Source organism: Entelurus aequoreus, linkage group LG23, assembly GCF_033978785.1.
Source record: "Entelurus aequoreus isolate RoL-2023_Sb linkage group LG23, RoL_Eaeq_v1.1, whole genome shotgun sequence".
In the NCBI taxonomy this organism is placed as follows: domain Eukaryota; kingdom Metazoa; phylum Chordata; class Actinopteri; order Syngnathiformes; family Syngnathidae; genus Entelurus; species Entelurus aequoreus.
Window position 1 is genome coordinate 26,918,356 of NC_084753.1, and position 15,737 is coordinate 26,934,092.

General features: G+C 40.2%; 1 protein-coding gene across 2 annotated transcripts; it reads left to right on the forward strand.

Annotated features, from left to right (window-relative positions):
* The first annotated feature begins 1,017 nt into the window (after positions 1–1,017).
* efhc1 (EF-hand domain (C-terminal) containing 1) lies at positions 1,018–13,524 on the forward strand. 2 transcript variants are annotated; one of them, XM_062033734.1, is made up of 9 exons: positions 1,018–1,268; positions 5,387–5,662; positions 5,721–6,011; positions 6,085–6,234; positions 6,326–6,518; positions 12,091–12,317; positions 12,393–12,768; positions 12,861–13,007; positions 13,090–13,524. In XM_062033734.1, exons 1-9 carry the CDS (start codon positions 1,203–1,205, stop codon positions 13,119–13,121), a joined length of 1,758 nt encoding a protein of 585 aa, XP_061889718.1. In that variant the 5' UTR covers positions 1,018–1,202; the 3' UTR covers positions 13,122–13,524. The 2 variants fall into 2 exon arrangements, with proteins under 2 accessions (XP_061889718.1, XP_061889719.1); XM_062033735.1 differs by lacking the exon at positions 1,018–1,268 and adding an exon at positions 5,118–5,236.
* The last annotated feature ends 2,213 nt before the right edge of the window (positions 13,525–15,737 follow it).

Genomic DNA, 15,737 nt, shown 5'->3' on the forward strand with positions numbered 1-15,737 from the left:
GATTTCATGATAAAATTGTGCAATTTACTGTGGTTTTTATAGCATTTTTCTCTAAATGGAAACAAAAAAACAGTACTTTTTTCACTGTAATAAACTGTGGTGCCGTTTTGGTAATACACCGAAAAATCTACAGCTGATTTGCGGTAAAAAATAAAAAAATAAAAAAAACTGGCAGCTCAGGTGCCCAAATTTTATTGTAGAATTGCATTTTTTTTTATTAACAGTAAAAAAAACCCACTAAATTTTACTGTAAAAATCTGGCAACTGAGCTGCCTTTTTTTTTTTTAACCATAAAAACAGCACTACTGTTTTTCCATTTACAGTAATACACACTAAATTTTGAGGTGAAATTATTTCAACTTATCATTTTTTTTTTATTATTATTATTATTTTTTAAATCTACTAAAAAAATGCATTAAAAAATCTATTATAATAATAGCTCGGCTATTATGACTTGTTGCCCAGCAGAAAGCAATCAGTTCTTAGCCTCGGTCGCCTCCTAGTGGTTGGTTAGTGTCTTGTCGCTCTAAAAATGTTAAAAATGAAAACGCTTGTCATTTTTTATTCACAGTGTGTATTAATTACACTTTTATACATAGCAATAAAATGTGCCTATGTGCATTGTACATGTATGTAAGTACAACATTATGTAATATGAGCGTCTCCATGGTTACCATAAACGTCGCCTTCCAATGACATACACCTTATCCATCAATTTCCTACCGCTTGTCCCGTTCTAGTGACATCGGAATAGATAGTAACGTGTTTTGTGTGTTAAACTTACGATGATGTAGCGAGGAAGCCCGTCGTCATTTCGCGGCGTCATTCAAACCGTGACGGATGCGCTGACGTCATCCTAGCATTAGCATGTTTGAAACAAAACGTCTAAAACGACCGGAGCTCAGTTTCTCTCCCCGTTCTGACTCGGACGTCATATTTGTCTTTTATACACGGCGAGGATTGACGGGAATCGAATGTTTTACTTGTCACTTCAAGTAAAAAAAAAGCCAATTAGGATTTTCAATACCCGGAAGCGACGCTGTTTCTACAAAATAAAAGTCGCAATCTCACCTAGTGAGAAAGTGACCGGTGTCACCTTTCGTTGTTATGGGTTATTTTTCTCCCAAAAACAAACTACCTCGTAACAAAATCCTCGCATTAAACTTTACCACGTTGTGCATTTAAAAAAAAAAAAAAGCAAGATGTCACGCAAGTTGGACAACAACGGGTTACCTTTTTTACCCGGATTGTCATTCCAGGATGTAACGGTAAGGAGGCGGTTTTTAATGCAAGATAAGTTGCTGGAAAATGTAACTGGTTTTGTAACAAGCCTTAAAACCAAATGTGTCGGACCAGTTATTAAATATGTCGAGTGGGGTGACGTTTTGTTTATTGTTTTCTGCCCTACTTCCGCCCAACAGCATATTACATACATTTCCAATCAGAGTGATTTACTCCATGTCATACCTATGCTAGTGCAGTAATTTCTTCAGATTCTCTGAACCTTTTGGACCGTAGATGGTGAAATCCCTAAATTCCTTGCAATAGCTGGTTGAGAAATGTTGTTCTTAAACAATTTGCTCACACATTTGTTCACTGAAGTGTTCCTGAGCCCATGTGGTGATATCCCTTACACACTGATGTCACTTTTTGATGCAGTACCGCCTGAGGGATTGAAGGTCTATAATATCATCGCTTACGTGCAGTGATTTCTCCAGATTCTATTCTCTGAATCTTTTTATGATATCACAGACCTTAGATGGTGAAATCCCTAAATTCCTTGCAATAGATGGTTGAGAAATGTTGTTCTTAAACTGTTCGACAATTTGCTCACGCATTTGTTCACAAAGTGGTGACCCTCGCCCCATCCTTGTTTGTGAATGACTGAGCCTTCCATGGAAGCTGCTTTTATACCCAATCATGGCACCCACCTGTTCCCAATTAGCCCGTTCACCTGTGGGATGTTCCAAACAAGTGTTTGATGAGCATTCCTCAACTTTCTCAGTCTTTTTTGCCACTTGTGCGGGCTGTTTTGAAACATGTTGCAGGCGTCAAATTCCAAATGAGCTAATATTTGCAAAAAAATAACAAAGTTTCCCCGTTCGAACGTTAAGTAGCAGTCTACTCAATTGAATATAGGTTGAAAAAGGATTTTCAAATTATTGTATTCTGTTTTTATTTACCATTTACACAACGTGCCAAATTTACTGGTTTGGGGTTTTGTAAGAAGTACTCCCAATTGTTACAATAAGTCAACTGGGATAGACTCCAGCTCTAGTAGAGTTAAGTAATGTATGTTGTCAAGGACTGCAATCTAGGGTCATTAGTGGGGAAGGTTGATTTTCTCGACCTTTCACAACCTAAGGTTGACAACCAGTCTTTTGTGTTGTCTGCCGTTTTGCCCTAAAACCGCTGGTATAGGCTCCAGCTCCAATGGAGTTAAGCATTCTGGCCTAATGTGTCAGCGACTGCACACTGGCCTCAGTGGTAATGTTGCATAGTGTTTAACATAGCTGACCCTCTTACAGTTTACCTAGGCCCGATTCCCGTTAGATGGAGAATTGTGTTAATTCCCGCAGTAGAGGTAAGTAGTACTCCACTTGTCACCCTAAGTCAACTGGGACAGGCTCCAGTTCTAGTAGTCTAGAATGCATGTCATCAAGGACTGCAATCTAGGGTAATTGGGTGGTCTAGTTTTTTAACTCAGTTGACTAACATAGGTTTTCTGCCCCATTCACAACCTAAAACTGCACTCGTATCTTCTCTAGTCCACCGTTTTACCTTAAATCTATTGGTATTGTCTCCAGCTCCAATAGAGTTAAGCGATTTGGCATGTGTCAGGGACTGGATGGAGAGTTAGGATAATTCCCGCAGTAGGGGTAAGTAGTACTCCACTTCAGAATCAGAATCAGAAATACTTTAATAATCCCCCGAGGGGAAATTAACATTTTCAGCACAATCCCATTCAAGAGCAGACAAACATTACAGGGAGACAGAACAGGATCAAACATTACAGGGAGGCAGAACAGGATCGCTGACTGGTCTGCCAACTTCCGGCGCCCCTTACCTGGGGACAACAATTACACACACCCGCCCGCCACCCGTCGCACACGTAACGCGGTCAATCTGAGACGCGAAGTCTGTCAGCAGCCGCGCCCGCACATGCTGTGGGCTCGTGACAGGGCCTGCCCACCACGTGGAGGAGCTCCCCCCTGCCCGCCTCCCCAAGGCACGCGAGACGTGGGTCCGCCTGACGGCAGTCGCATCCATAACAGGGGTCGCCCAACACACAGTGGGCTCGTAGCAGGGGCTAGCCTGCCCGCCTCCCCTTCACACGCGTAACGCGGGTCTGCCTCACAGCAGTCGCGCCCACACATGCTAAGGGGCTCGTGACAGGGGTCACCCGTGGGAAAACAAAACCGTTGGGTCGCACCGCCGCAGGCCGAGACCTGCGTCCGACACGGGGCCCGCCGTGCCATACGTGCCAAGGATACCCGAGGCCATCCAAAGCCCGGGGTCTTCTTGGGGTCGTTATTGGTGGGGCATCTGTGTGCCCCACTATCCCGACACCCTACCTTTCCTTAAAGGCCTACTGAAAGCCACTACTACCGACCACGCAGTCTGATAGTTTATATATCAATGATGAAATCTTCACATTGCAACACATGCCAATACGGCCGGGTTAACTTATAAAGTGCAATTTTAAATTTCCCGGGAAACTTCCGGCTGAAAACGTCTGGTATGATGACGTTTGCGCGTGACGTCACGGGTTGAAGCAGACATTCTGGAATAGCACGGTGGCCAGCTTAAGTCGTCTGTTTTCGCCACATAATTCCACAGTATTCTGGACATCTGTGTTGGTGAATCTTTTGCAATTTGTTCAATTAACAATGGAGACTGCAAAGAAGAAAGCTGTAGGTGGGATCGGTGTATTAGCGGCTGGCTACAGCAACACAACCAGGAGGACTTTGAGTTGGATAGCAGACGCGCTACCGTGAGTACAGCTTTGGCTTCCAAACATTTGATCGCTTGCCCGTACGTGCGTGCCGCTATGTGCATGTCACGTACGTAACTTTGGGGAAATATATGTTTCTTGCCGACTCTGATGGCGGCCGGGGTGTCGTCGAAAGCTACAAAGCCGTCCACCGCCGCGCCGCTGTCCTCACCTGTCTAGGTTGACTTCCTCCGTCTCCGGGCCGCTGACCGCACCGATCATCGTGGTGAAGTCCTTCGTCGCGCCGTCGATCGCTGGAACGCAGGTGAGCACGGGTGTTGATGAGCAGATGAGGGCTGGCGTAGGTGGAGAGCTAATGTTTTTAGCATAGCTCTGTCGAGGTCCCGTAGCTAAGTTAGCTTCAATGGCGTCGTTAGCAACAGTATTGCTAGGCTTCGCCAGGCTGGACAGCATTAACCGTGTGGTTACAGGTCCAGGATTTGGTAGTATTGTTGATCTTCTGTCTATTCTTCCAGTCAGGGGCTTATTTCTTCTGTTTCTATATGCAGTTAAGACCGATGCTATCACATTAGCTCCGTAGCTAAAGTGCTTCGCCGATGTATTGCCGTGGAGATGAAAGTCACTGTGAATGTCCATTTCGTGTTCTCGACTCTCATTTTCAAGAGAATATAGTATCCGAGGTGGTTTAAAATACAAATCCGTGATCCACAATAGAAAAATGAGAGAGTGTGGAATCCAATGAGCTTTTGTACCTAAGTTACGGTCAGAGCGAAAAAAGATACGTCCTGCACTGCACTCTAATCCTTCACTCTCACTTTCCTCATCCACGCGAATCTTTCATCCTGGCTCAAATTAATGGGGTAATCGTCGCTTTCTCGGTCCAAATCGCTCTCGCTGCTGGTGTAAACAATGGGGAAATATGAGGAGCCCTTCAACCTGCGACGTCACGCTACTTCCGGTACAGGCAAGGCTTTTTTATCAGCAACCAAAAGTTGCGAACTTTATCGTCGATGTTCTCTACTAAATCCTTTCAGCAAAAATATGGCAATATCGCGAAATGATCAAGTATGACACATAGAATGGATCTGCTATCCCCGTTTAAATAAGAACATTTCATTTCAGTAGGCCTTTAAGAGAGTCATGGTTACTCCCGCCGTTTACCCGCACTTCAATGAATTTCTCCACTTTGACATTCAGTCACAAAAAGTCAGCTGTGATAGTCTCCATCTCTAGTAGATTTAAACAATCTGGCAGAATGTATGGAGAGGACTGCCTTATGAGGTAATTGGTAGTTGACTTTAACACTGGTTTCCTGATTGACTGGCAACCAGTGCAGGGTACCGTCCACCTTTGTGACCCCACACATAAGTGGAATAAATAAATGGATGGGTTACACACATTTCCCATGGATGTTTGTTTTTTACTCCACAGAAAACAACATACCACCGCCCCCAGACGTTGTCATATTCCAAGGGCCTACCGTTGGCCCACGCCCCTAAATTGAGTATCGGACTGGAGCCTCTATTAACGGAGCAGATGATGCACGAGGAGCTCAGTGGCTACACCTACGACCCACCAGAACTCCCGTTTGGCTCCATCAACTCGAAATACTACAAAGACTTAATTAATTTGTCGTACAACTCCGGTGTGGCTGTGAACCCAAATCCTCCACCTTTCATCCCAGCTTACGTCACCCTTGACAAAAAGGTATTTTTTGTTGCCCCTGGTCACTTGCGGTTCATTGCATGCTTGTTTCTGTATCCAGGTGCTTTGTTTCAAAGCGTACTTTGAGGACAAAATCATTAACAGCCGAGACGAGCGGAAGAGCTACGTCCGTCACGTGGTCATCTACTATTACCTCGAAGACGACAGCATGAGTATCAATGAACCCTGGGTACCCAATTCTGGGATACTACAAGGTGAACGGATCAAACGCCAACGTTTACCGAAAAAGGAACCTGGGAAGTATTACCATTGGAAAGACCTCAACCTTGGCATTGACCTGGCAGTGTACGGTTTTAAGTACCATATCGCACAGTGTGACTTGTTTACGCAGGTACGACACACCTGAATAGACTTGTGTTGTGTTTGGTATTCTTGGGCGCTAACAACTTCTACCCAACGTACAGAACTTTATGCAAAGTCAGGGCATTATTTTGAATGAGCCCGAGGAAATGCCAGACGATGCCTATATCACGCAGCGGCTAAAAGCTCCGCCTACCTACACAACAACCTCAGGTTTTGACAGCAGGTACCAGTTTCTTCACATGGATCGCAAGGTAAAGCCCTGCAAAGTACTATAGAGCATCATATTTGGGGGTTTGGCAGACAAAAATGAGAGAATAACCTATGTAACCCTTTCCGGGTCAGGTGCTGCGTTTCTTTGCCCTGTGGGATGATTCAGAATCTGAGCTCGGCGAAACCTTGCCGGTTACTATCCACTACTTCCTGGTGAACGACACGGTGGAGATCAGGGAGGATCACAAGGCTAACAGTGGCCGATATCCGTTCCCGGTGTTGATGCAGAGACTGAGGATACCCAAGAAAATGAAGCCCGGGCACGGTAAGCTGCAGCCAGGGCCAGCCCCCGGCGTACACAATTTATGCGGATGTTTTGGGCCTCAACGACTAGTGGGGCCCACATGATTATGGAGACGGTCACTTCAGCAGCTGATTCAAGGCATCACCACGGTCAACAGGTGTTTGCTTGTTCTTCTTGATGGACTGAATTGCTTCATGGATACATTTGTACTTTGTCTCTGCTAAACTTCTACAAACCCCGTTTCCATATGAGTTGGGAAATTGTGTTAGATGTAAATATAAACGGAATACAATGATTTGCAAATCCTTTTCAACCCATATTCAATTGAATGCACTACAAAGACAAGTTATTTGATGTTCAAACTCATTAACTTTACTTTTTTTTTGCAAATAATAATTAACTTAGAATTTTATGGCTGCAACACATGCCAAAGTAGTAGTGTTACATGGCATTTCCTTTTAACAACACTCAGTAAACGTTTGGGAACTGAGGAGACACATTTTTGAAGCTTCTCAGGTGGAATTCTTTCCCATTCTTGCTTGATGTACAGCTTAAGTTGTTCAACAGTCCGGGCGTCTCCGTTGTGGTATTTTAGGCTTCATAATGCGCCACACATTTTCAATGGGACACAGGTCTGGACTACAGGCAGGCCAGTCTAGTACCCGCACTCTTTTACTATGAAGCCACGTTGATGTAACACGTGGCTTGGCATTGTCTTGCTGAAATAAGCAGGGGCGTCCATGATAACGTTGCTTGGATGGCAACATATGTTGCTCCAAAACCTGTATGTACCTTTCAGCATTAATGGCGCCTTCACAGATGTGTAAGTTACCCATGTCTTGGGCACTAATACACCCCCATACCATCACAGATGCTGGCTTTTCAACTTTGCGCCTATAACAATCCGGATGGTTCTTTTCCTCTTTGGTCCGGTGGACACGACGTCCACAGTTTCCAAAAACAATTTGAAATGTGGACTCGTCAGACCACAGAACACTTTTCCACTTTGTATCAGTCCATCTTAGATGAGCTCAGGCCCAGCGAAGACAACGGCGTTTCTGGGTGTTGTTGATAAACGGTTTTCGCCTTGCATAGGAGAGTTTTAACTTGCACTTACAAATGTAGCGACCAACTGTAGTTACTGACAGTGGGTTTCTGAAGTGTTCCTGAGCCCATGTGGTGATATCCTTTACACACTGATGTCGCTTGTTGATGCAGTACAGCCTGAGGGATCGAAGGTCACGGGCTTAGCTGCTTACGTGTAGTGATTTCTCCAGGTTCTCTTAAACTTTTGACGATATTACGGACCGTAGATGGTGAAATCCCTAAATTCCTTGCAATAGCTGGTTGAGAAAGGTTTTTCTTAAACTGTTCAACAATTTGCTCACGCATTTGTTGACAAAGTGGTGACCCTCGCCCCATCCTTGTTTGTGAATGACTGAGCATTTCATAGAATCTACTTTTATACCCAATCATGGCACCCACCTGTTCCAACTCATATGGAAACGGGGTTTGTATTCAGCGGTGAGTCACCATGTCCTTTGTAATAGTTTTAGTCCAGTTTAGCAGCATCACGTCCATTCAAAAGCCCATAGGGATTATTTCTAATATAACACTGCGTCGAGCGCCGTCATTGTGACAGATTAACAAAAGTATTTCTAAAATGAGCGTACTATTTAAGTCTATAATGTAGCAGAACCTTTGCCCCAAAAGTATGGTTTTTAAAGAACGTTTGTTTTTTTAATAGATATTGCCCATTTATTGTGTTTTGTTTACTTTCAATAATGCCAAAGTTGCATAGCAGTTTTGAATTGGCTTCGTTGCCATAGAAAATATCAAAACCTTTTTTTCTGTCAACATATTTTTTTGTTAATGTTGCCAAAAATATCAAATATGCATGTTAATTAAAAATCTGACTTGTTTTTAATGAATAGTTAGGCTCACTATGCTACTGTGTTTTAATGCTTGTTATTTTGGTCGTACTTAGAGAGCCAAGTGTTTTCCAAGGTGGTACCTGGTGAACAAAGTTTGAGAACAACTGGTCTAGATTATACATATTAAATATGTTTTAGTGTAAATTTTGCATACATTTTTCACTTTTATAATGAGTTTTGTCTGCATTTTTGCAAATATTGCAAATTAAACCACACACCACCCTTTCCAAAAGTATCACACTTTATCTTTTGATAAAATGTACACTGCTTAAATGTACAAAACCAAAACCAGTTAAGTTGGCACGTTGTGTAAATGGTAAATAAAAACAGAATACAATGATTTTTGCAAATCCTTTTCATTTTATATTCAATTGAATAGACTGCAAAGACAAGATATTTAATGTTTGAACTGAGAAACTTTTTTTTTTTGTGCAAATAATCATAACTTAGAATTGAATGGCAGCAACACATTGCAAAAAAGTTGGCACAGGGGCATTTTTACCACTGTGTTACATGGCCTTTCCTTTTAACAACACTCAGTAAACGTTTGGAAACTGAGGAGACCAATTTTTTAAGCTTTTCAGGTGGAATTATTTCCCATTCTTGCTTGATGTACAGCTTAAGTTGTTCAACAGTCCGGGGTCTCCGTTATGGTATTTTAGGCTTCATAATGCACCACACATTTTCAATGGGAGACAGGTCTAGACTACAGGCAGGCCAGTCTAGTACCCACACTCTATTACTACGAAAACAGGCTGTTCTAACACGTGGCTTGGCATTGTCTTGCTGAAATAAGCAGGGGCGTCCATGGTAACGTTGCTTGGATGGCAACATATGTTGCTCCAAAACCTGTATGTACCTTTCAGCATTAATGGTGCCTTCACAGATGTGTAAGTTACCCATGCCTTGGGCACTAATCACCCCCATACCATCACAGATGCTGGCTTTTCAACTTTGCACCTATAACAATCCGGATTGACAATTTGAAATGTGCACTCGTCAGACCACAGAACACTTTTCCACTTTGCATCAGTCCATCTTAGATGAGCTCTGGCCCAGCGAAGCCGGCAGCGTTTCTGGGTGTTGTTGATAAATGGCTTTGGCTTTGCATAGTAGAGTTTTAACCTGCACTTACAGATGTAGCGAACAACTGTAGTTACTGACAGTGGTTTTCTGAAGTGTTCCTGAGCCCATGTGGTGATATCCTTTACACACTGATGTCGCTTTTTGATGCAGTACCGCCTGAGGGATTGAAAGTCACGGGCATTGGCGCTTACGTGCAGTGATTTCTCCAGATTCTCTGAACCTTTTGATGATATTACGGACCGTAGATGGTGAAATCCCCAAGTTCCTTGCAATAGCTGGTTGAGAAATGTGGTTAAACAATTTTCTCACGCATTTGTTGACAAAGTGGTGACCTTCGCCCCATCCTTGTTTGTGAATGACTGAGCATTTCATGGAAGCTGCTTTTATACCCAATCATGGCACCCACCTGTTCCCAATTAGCCTGTTCACCTGTGGGGTGTTCCAAATAAGTGTTTGATGAGCATTCCTTAACTTTCTCAGTCTTTTTTGGCACATGTGCGAGCTAATATTTGCAAAAAATAATAAAAGCTTTTCAGTTCGAACGTTAAGTATCTTGTCTTTGCAGTCTATTCAATTGAATATAAGTTGAAAAGGATTTGCTAATCATTGTATTCTGTTTTTATTTACCATTTACACAACGTGCCAACTTCACTGGTTTTGGGTGTTGTATAGTTAGGTCATCACCACTATTTTTAAACACACACAATTAAACTTCTTAAACAATACAAAGATTCCTCCATTCATCCATGTACGAATGGATGGATGGAAACATTATATAGAGTCACCCGGTCACAACATTAGGTACACCTGCACACTCGCCGATCTATTCAGCCTCTGCTTAAAAAAAATCTGTCGGTGGTATTGTGCACATGCCAAGATTACATGAAAATAATACATAGAGCAGAGGAGGGGGAGATCCTCCCCCTCTGGGTGACAGCTTGACTTAATGTCCAAATAAGGAGGTCCACCTCACGGTGATGTCACAACGTAGCCAGAATAAAAACCCTGCAAACAACGGCATCCGACATTGAGTGCAACCTTAAAGGCCTACTGAAAGCCACTACTACCGACCACGCAGTCTGATAGTTTATATATCAATGATGAAATCTTAACATTGCAACACATGCCAATACGGCCGGGTTAACTTATAAAGTGCAATATTAAATTTCCTGCGAAACTTCCGGTTGAAAACGTCTATATATGATGACGTATGCACGTGACGTCAATCGTTGATACGGAAGTATTGGTACCCCATTGAATCCAATACAAAAAAGCTCTGTTTTCATCTCAAAATTCCACAGTATTCTGGACATCTGTGTTGGTGAATCTTTTGCAATTTGTTTAATGAACAATGAAGACTGCAAAGAAGAAAGCTGTAGGTGGGATTGGTGTATTAGCGGCTGGCTGCAGCAACACAACCAGGAGGACTTTGACTTGGATAGCAGACGCGCTATCCGACGCTAGCCGCCGACCGCACGGATGATCGGGTGAAGTCCTTCGTCCTTCCGTCGATCGCTGGAACGCAGGTGAGCACGGGTGTTGATGAGCAGATGAGGGCTGGCTGGCGTAGGTGGAGCGCTAATGTTTTTATCATATCTCAGTGAGGTCCCGTTGCTAAGTTACCTTCAATGGCGTCGTTAGCAACAGCATTGTTAAGCTTCGCCAAGCTGGAAAGCATTAACCGTGTATTTACATGTCCATGGTTTAATAGTATTGTTGATTTTCTGTCTATCCTTCCAGTCAGGGGTTTATTTCTTTTGTTTCTATCTGCATTTGAGCACGATGCTATCACGTTAGCTCAGTAGCTAAAGAGCTTCGCCGATGTATTGTCGTGGAGATAAAAGTCACTCTGAATGTCCATTTCGCGTTCTCGCCTCTCATTTTCAAGAGGATATAGTATCCGAGGTGGTTTAAAATACAAATCCGTGATCCACAATAGAAAAAGGAGAAAGTGTGGAATCCACTTGTACCTAAGTTACGGTCAGAGCGAAAAAAGATACGTCCTGCACTGCACTCTAGTCCTTCACTCTCACGTTCCTCATCCACAAATCTTCCATCCTCGCTCAAATTAATGGGGTAATCGTCGCTTTCTCGGTCCGAATCGCTCTCGCTGCTGGTGTAAACAATGGGGAAATGTGAGGAGCCTTTCAACCTGTGACGTCACGCTACTTCCGGTACAGGCAAGGCTTTTTTTTTTGTCAGCGATCAAAAGTTGCGAACTTTATCGTCAATATTCTCTACTAAATCCTTTCAGCAAAAATATGGCAATATCGCGAAATGATCAAGTATGACACATAGAATGGATCTGCTATCCCCGTTTAAATAAAAAATTCATTTCAGTAGGCCTTTAATGTCCAAATAAGGACGTCCACCTCACGGTGATGTCACAACGTAGCCAGAATAAAAACCCTGCAAAGAAAGGCATCCAACATTGAGTGCAACCTTAAGATTTGACACATGGGCATTGTTGAACTTTGTAACATTTGTGAGTCAGAAAAGACGAAGTCCATCAAAGGTCCTCTTTCAAGACCGCAAGGAACTTTTCAAGTTAGTTCTGTCGCTTGTCTTTGCAGAGCAGTTTCCCAGCTGTGTCATGGAGGATTCCGTCGAGGAGGTTGAAGAGTTCTTCTCACCGACGGACTTCCGGGTCGGTGAAATGGTTACGATAATGGGACGCCGTTTCCTGTTGTACGACTGCGACGAGTTCACGAAAGAATATTACCAGACCAACCTCCCGGAAATCAACATAAAAAGCATAGAAGTACCCAAGAAGATGGGCAAGTTCGAGGGCATGAAGAAGGTGAGGTGATTCATCCCTGGTTTTTTTTTGTCGTATCGCTTCTCATCCCTCACCATTTTTCAACCACGATTCCAGGAGATACCGCCCTACAACGGCTTCGGATCCCTCGAAGATTCCCTCCAGAGTTGCTTATCTCTAATTCCCGCGCCTCCCAGGAAAAACGTGCTGAAGATGCTGGAAAACGAACACAAAGTGCTGCGCTACAGCGCCCGGATGGTGACGCCCAAGAGCGCCTCGGAATCTCAAAAAGCCAAAGACGCAGACCGACGTTTCATTCTGTCCTATTACCTGTCCAACGACACCATCAGTATTTATGAGAACCACAAACACAACTCCGGGTTCATCGGCGGAGTGTTCCTGAAAAGGACGCGCATTCCCAAGCCACATTCTCCTGTGGACAATCCCGATTTCTACTCACCGGCAGACTTCTCTATCGGATCCACTGTTGACGGTGGGAGGGAACCTTTGTCTTTTCAAAAGTCCAACGCAGTGGACGAGACAAGGTCTTCAACTAATAGTATTTTTTGTCTTTGCACTTTGTAGTGTTTGGCCACCGCTTTGTACTGATTGACGCCGACCTATACGTGTTGAAGTACATGGAGACCAACCCCAGCCAGATCCCTTTGGAGACGCTCGATACACTACGCCAGAAGTTGGGGACCGAGCTGAACCTGAGAGCAGACAAAAGTGGTAAAACCCAGCCCGAAGGCCATGTCAATGTTGATCAATTTTACATTAAGCGTTAACTATTTTTCCTGCTTTTTTATGCGAGGTGGGGATAATACAGCAGCGAAATCGTTATGATGTCAAGCCCGCTGTGTCGCTTTGGACCTGGATGGACCTAAAGGATGCTTCATTAAAAAAAAAGACTTGGATTGTGGGAAGTATTTTTATTTATTTTTTTGTCTGGCTGCACTGCAAAGTTGCAAATATTGAATTTGTCATGCCAAAAAAGGTAATTTTATGAAACTAAAAAGTTGTCTTTTCAATCTAAAACTATTTTCAGAAATATTTGTTATTTTACTTCTTGATCATAACATTACCACTCATTATTAAGACATTATTTTTATAGTATTGTTTTGACTTTATTAACCACGGTTATTTGTATAAATATTCAAGCTTTTTACATTACTACTTTTTGAAATTATTTTCACATATTTTTTCTCTATCCATTAATGTATTAATAAATTACAAAAAACTTGCAATCTTCATGCCAAAAAAAGTAATTTTATGAGACTAAAGAGTTGTCTTTTCAATCTAAAACTATTTTCAGAAATATTTTTTATTTTACTTTTTGATCATAACATTACCACTCATTATTAAGACACATTATCTTTGCCATGATCATAGTATTGTGTTTTTCCCCCCGTAATATTTTGACTTTATTAACAACGGTTATTTGTATAGATATTTAGATTTTTGCATTACTACTTTTTTGAAAACATTTTCACATTTTTTCTCTATTTATTTATGTTATCATATTGATCAATTACAAAAAAAAAGTAATTTTATGAGACTAAAAAGTTGTCTTTTCAATCTAAAACTATTTTCAGAATTTTTTTTTTTTAAATTTTTTGATCAAAACATTGCCACTCATTAAGACATTATCTTTATAGTATTGTTTTGATCATAGTATTGTTTTTTCCCCCGTAATATTTTGACTTTATTAACAAGGGTTATTTGTATAAATATTTATGATTTTTATAATACTTGAAATAATTTTCACATATTTTTTTCATTATTTATTCATTTATGTTATCGTATTGATAAATTACAAAAAAGTGGCATTCTTCATGCCAAAAAAAAAGTAATTTTATGAGACTAAAAAGTTGTCTTTTCAACCTGTCTTTTTAACCACGGTTAAATATTTAAGATTTTTACATTACTACTTTTTTGAAATAATTTTCACATATTTTTTCTCTATTTATTCATTTATGTTATCGTATTGATAAATTACAAAAAAGTTGCATTCTTCATGCCAAAAAAAAGGAATTTTATGAGATGAAAGGTGTCTTTTCAATCTAAAACTATTTTCAGAAATATTTTTATTTTACTTTTTGATCAAAACATTACCACTCATTAAGACACATTATCTTTATAGTATTGTGAATTTTTTCCCCTGTAATATTTTGACTTTATTAACCACGGTTATTTGTATAAATATTTAGATTTTTACATTACTACTTTTTTGAAAACATTTTCACATTTTTTCTTTATTTATTTGTTATCGTATTGATTAATTACAAAAAAGTTGCATTTTTCATCCCAAAAAAAGTAATTTTATGAGACTAAAAAGTTGTCTTTTCAATCTAAAACTATTTTCAGAAATTTATTTTTTTTAATTTTTTGATCAAAACATTGCCACTCATTAAGACACATTATCTTTATAGTATTGTTTTGATCATAGTATTGTTTTTTCCCCCGTAATATTTTGACTTTATTAACAAGGGTTATTTGTATAAATATTTATGATTTTTATAATACTTGAAATAATTTTCACATATTTTTTTCATTATTTATTCATTTATGTTATCGTATTGATAAATTACAAAAAAGTGGCATTCTTCATGCCAAAAAAAAGTAATTTTATGAGACTAAAAAGTTGTCTTTTCAACCTGTCTTTTTAACCACGGTTAAATATTTAAGATTTTTACATTACTACTTTTTTGCAATAATTTTCACATATTTTTTCTCTATTTATTCATTTGTGTTATCGTATTGATAAATTACAAAAAAGTTGCATTCTTCATGCCAAAAAAAAAGGAATTTTATGAGATGAAAGGTGTCTTTTCAATCTAAAACTATTTTCAGAAATATTTTTATTTTACTTTTTGATCAAAACATTACCACTCCATCCATCCATCCATTTTCTACCGCTTATTCCCTTCGGGGTCGCATTAAGACACATTATCTTTATAGTATTGTGAGTTTTTTCCCCCGTAATATTTTGACTTTATTAACCACGGTTATTTGTATAAATATTTAGATTTTTACATTACTACTTTTTTGAAAACATTTTCACATTTTTTCTTTATTTATTTATCGTATTGATCAATTACAAAAAAAGTTGCATTTTTCATGCCAAAAAAAGTGATTTTATGAGACTAAAAAGTTGTCTTTTCAATCTAAAACTATTTTCAGAACAATTTTATTTTACTTTTTGAACCTAATATTACCACGGTTATTTGTATAAATATTTAGATTTTTACATTACTACTTTTTTGAAAACATTTTTACATTATTTATTTATTTATGTTATCGTATTGATCAATTACAAAAAAAGTTGCATTCTTCATGCCAAAAAAAGTAACTTTATGAGACTAAAAAGTTGTCTTTTCAATCTAAAACTATTTTCAGAAATATTTTTTATTTTACTTTTTGATCATAACATTACCACTCATTATTAAGACACATTATCTT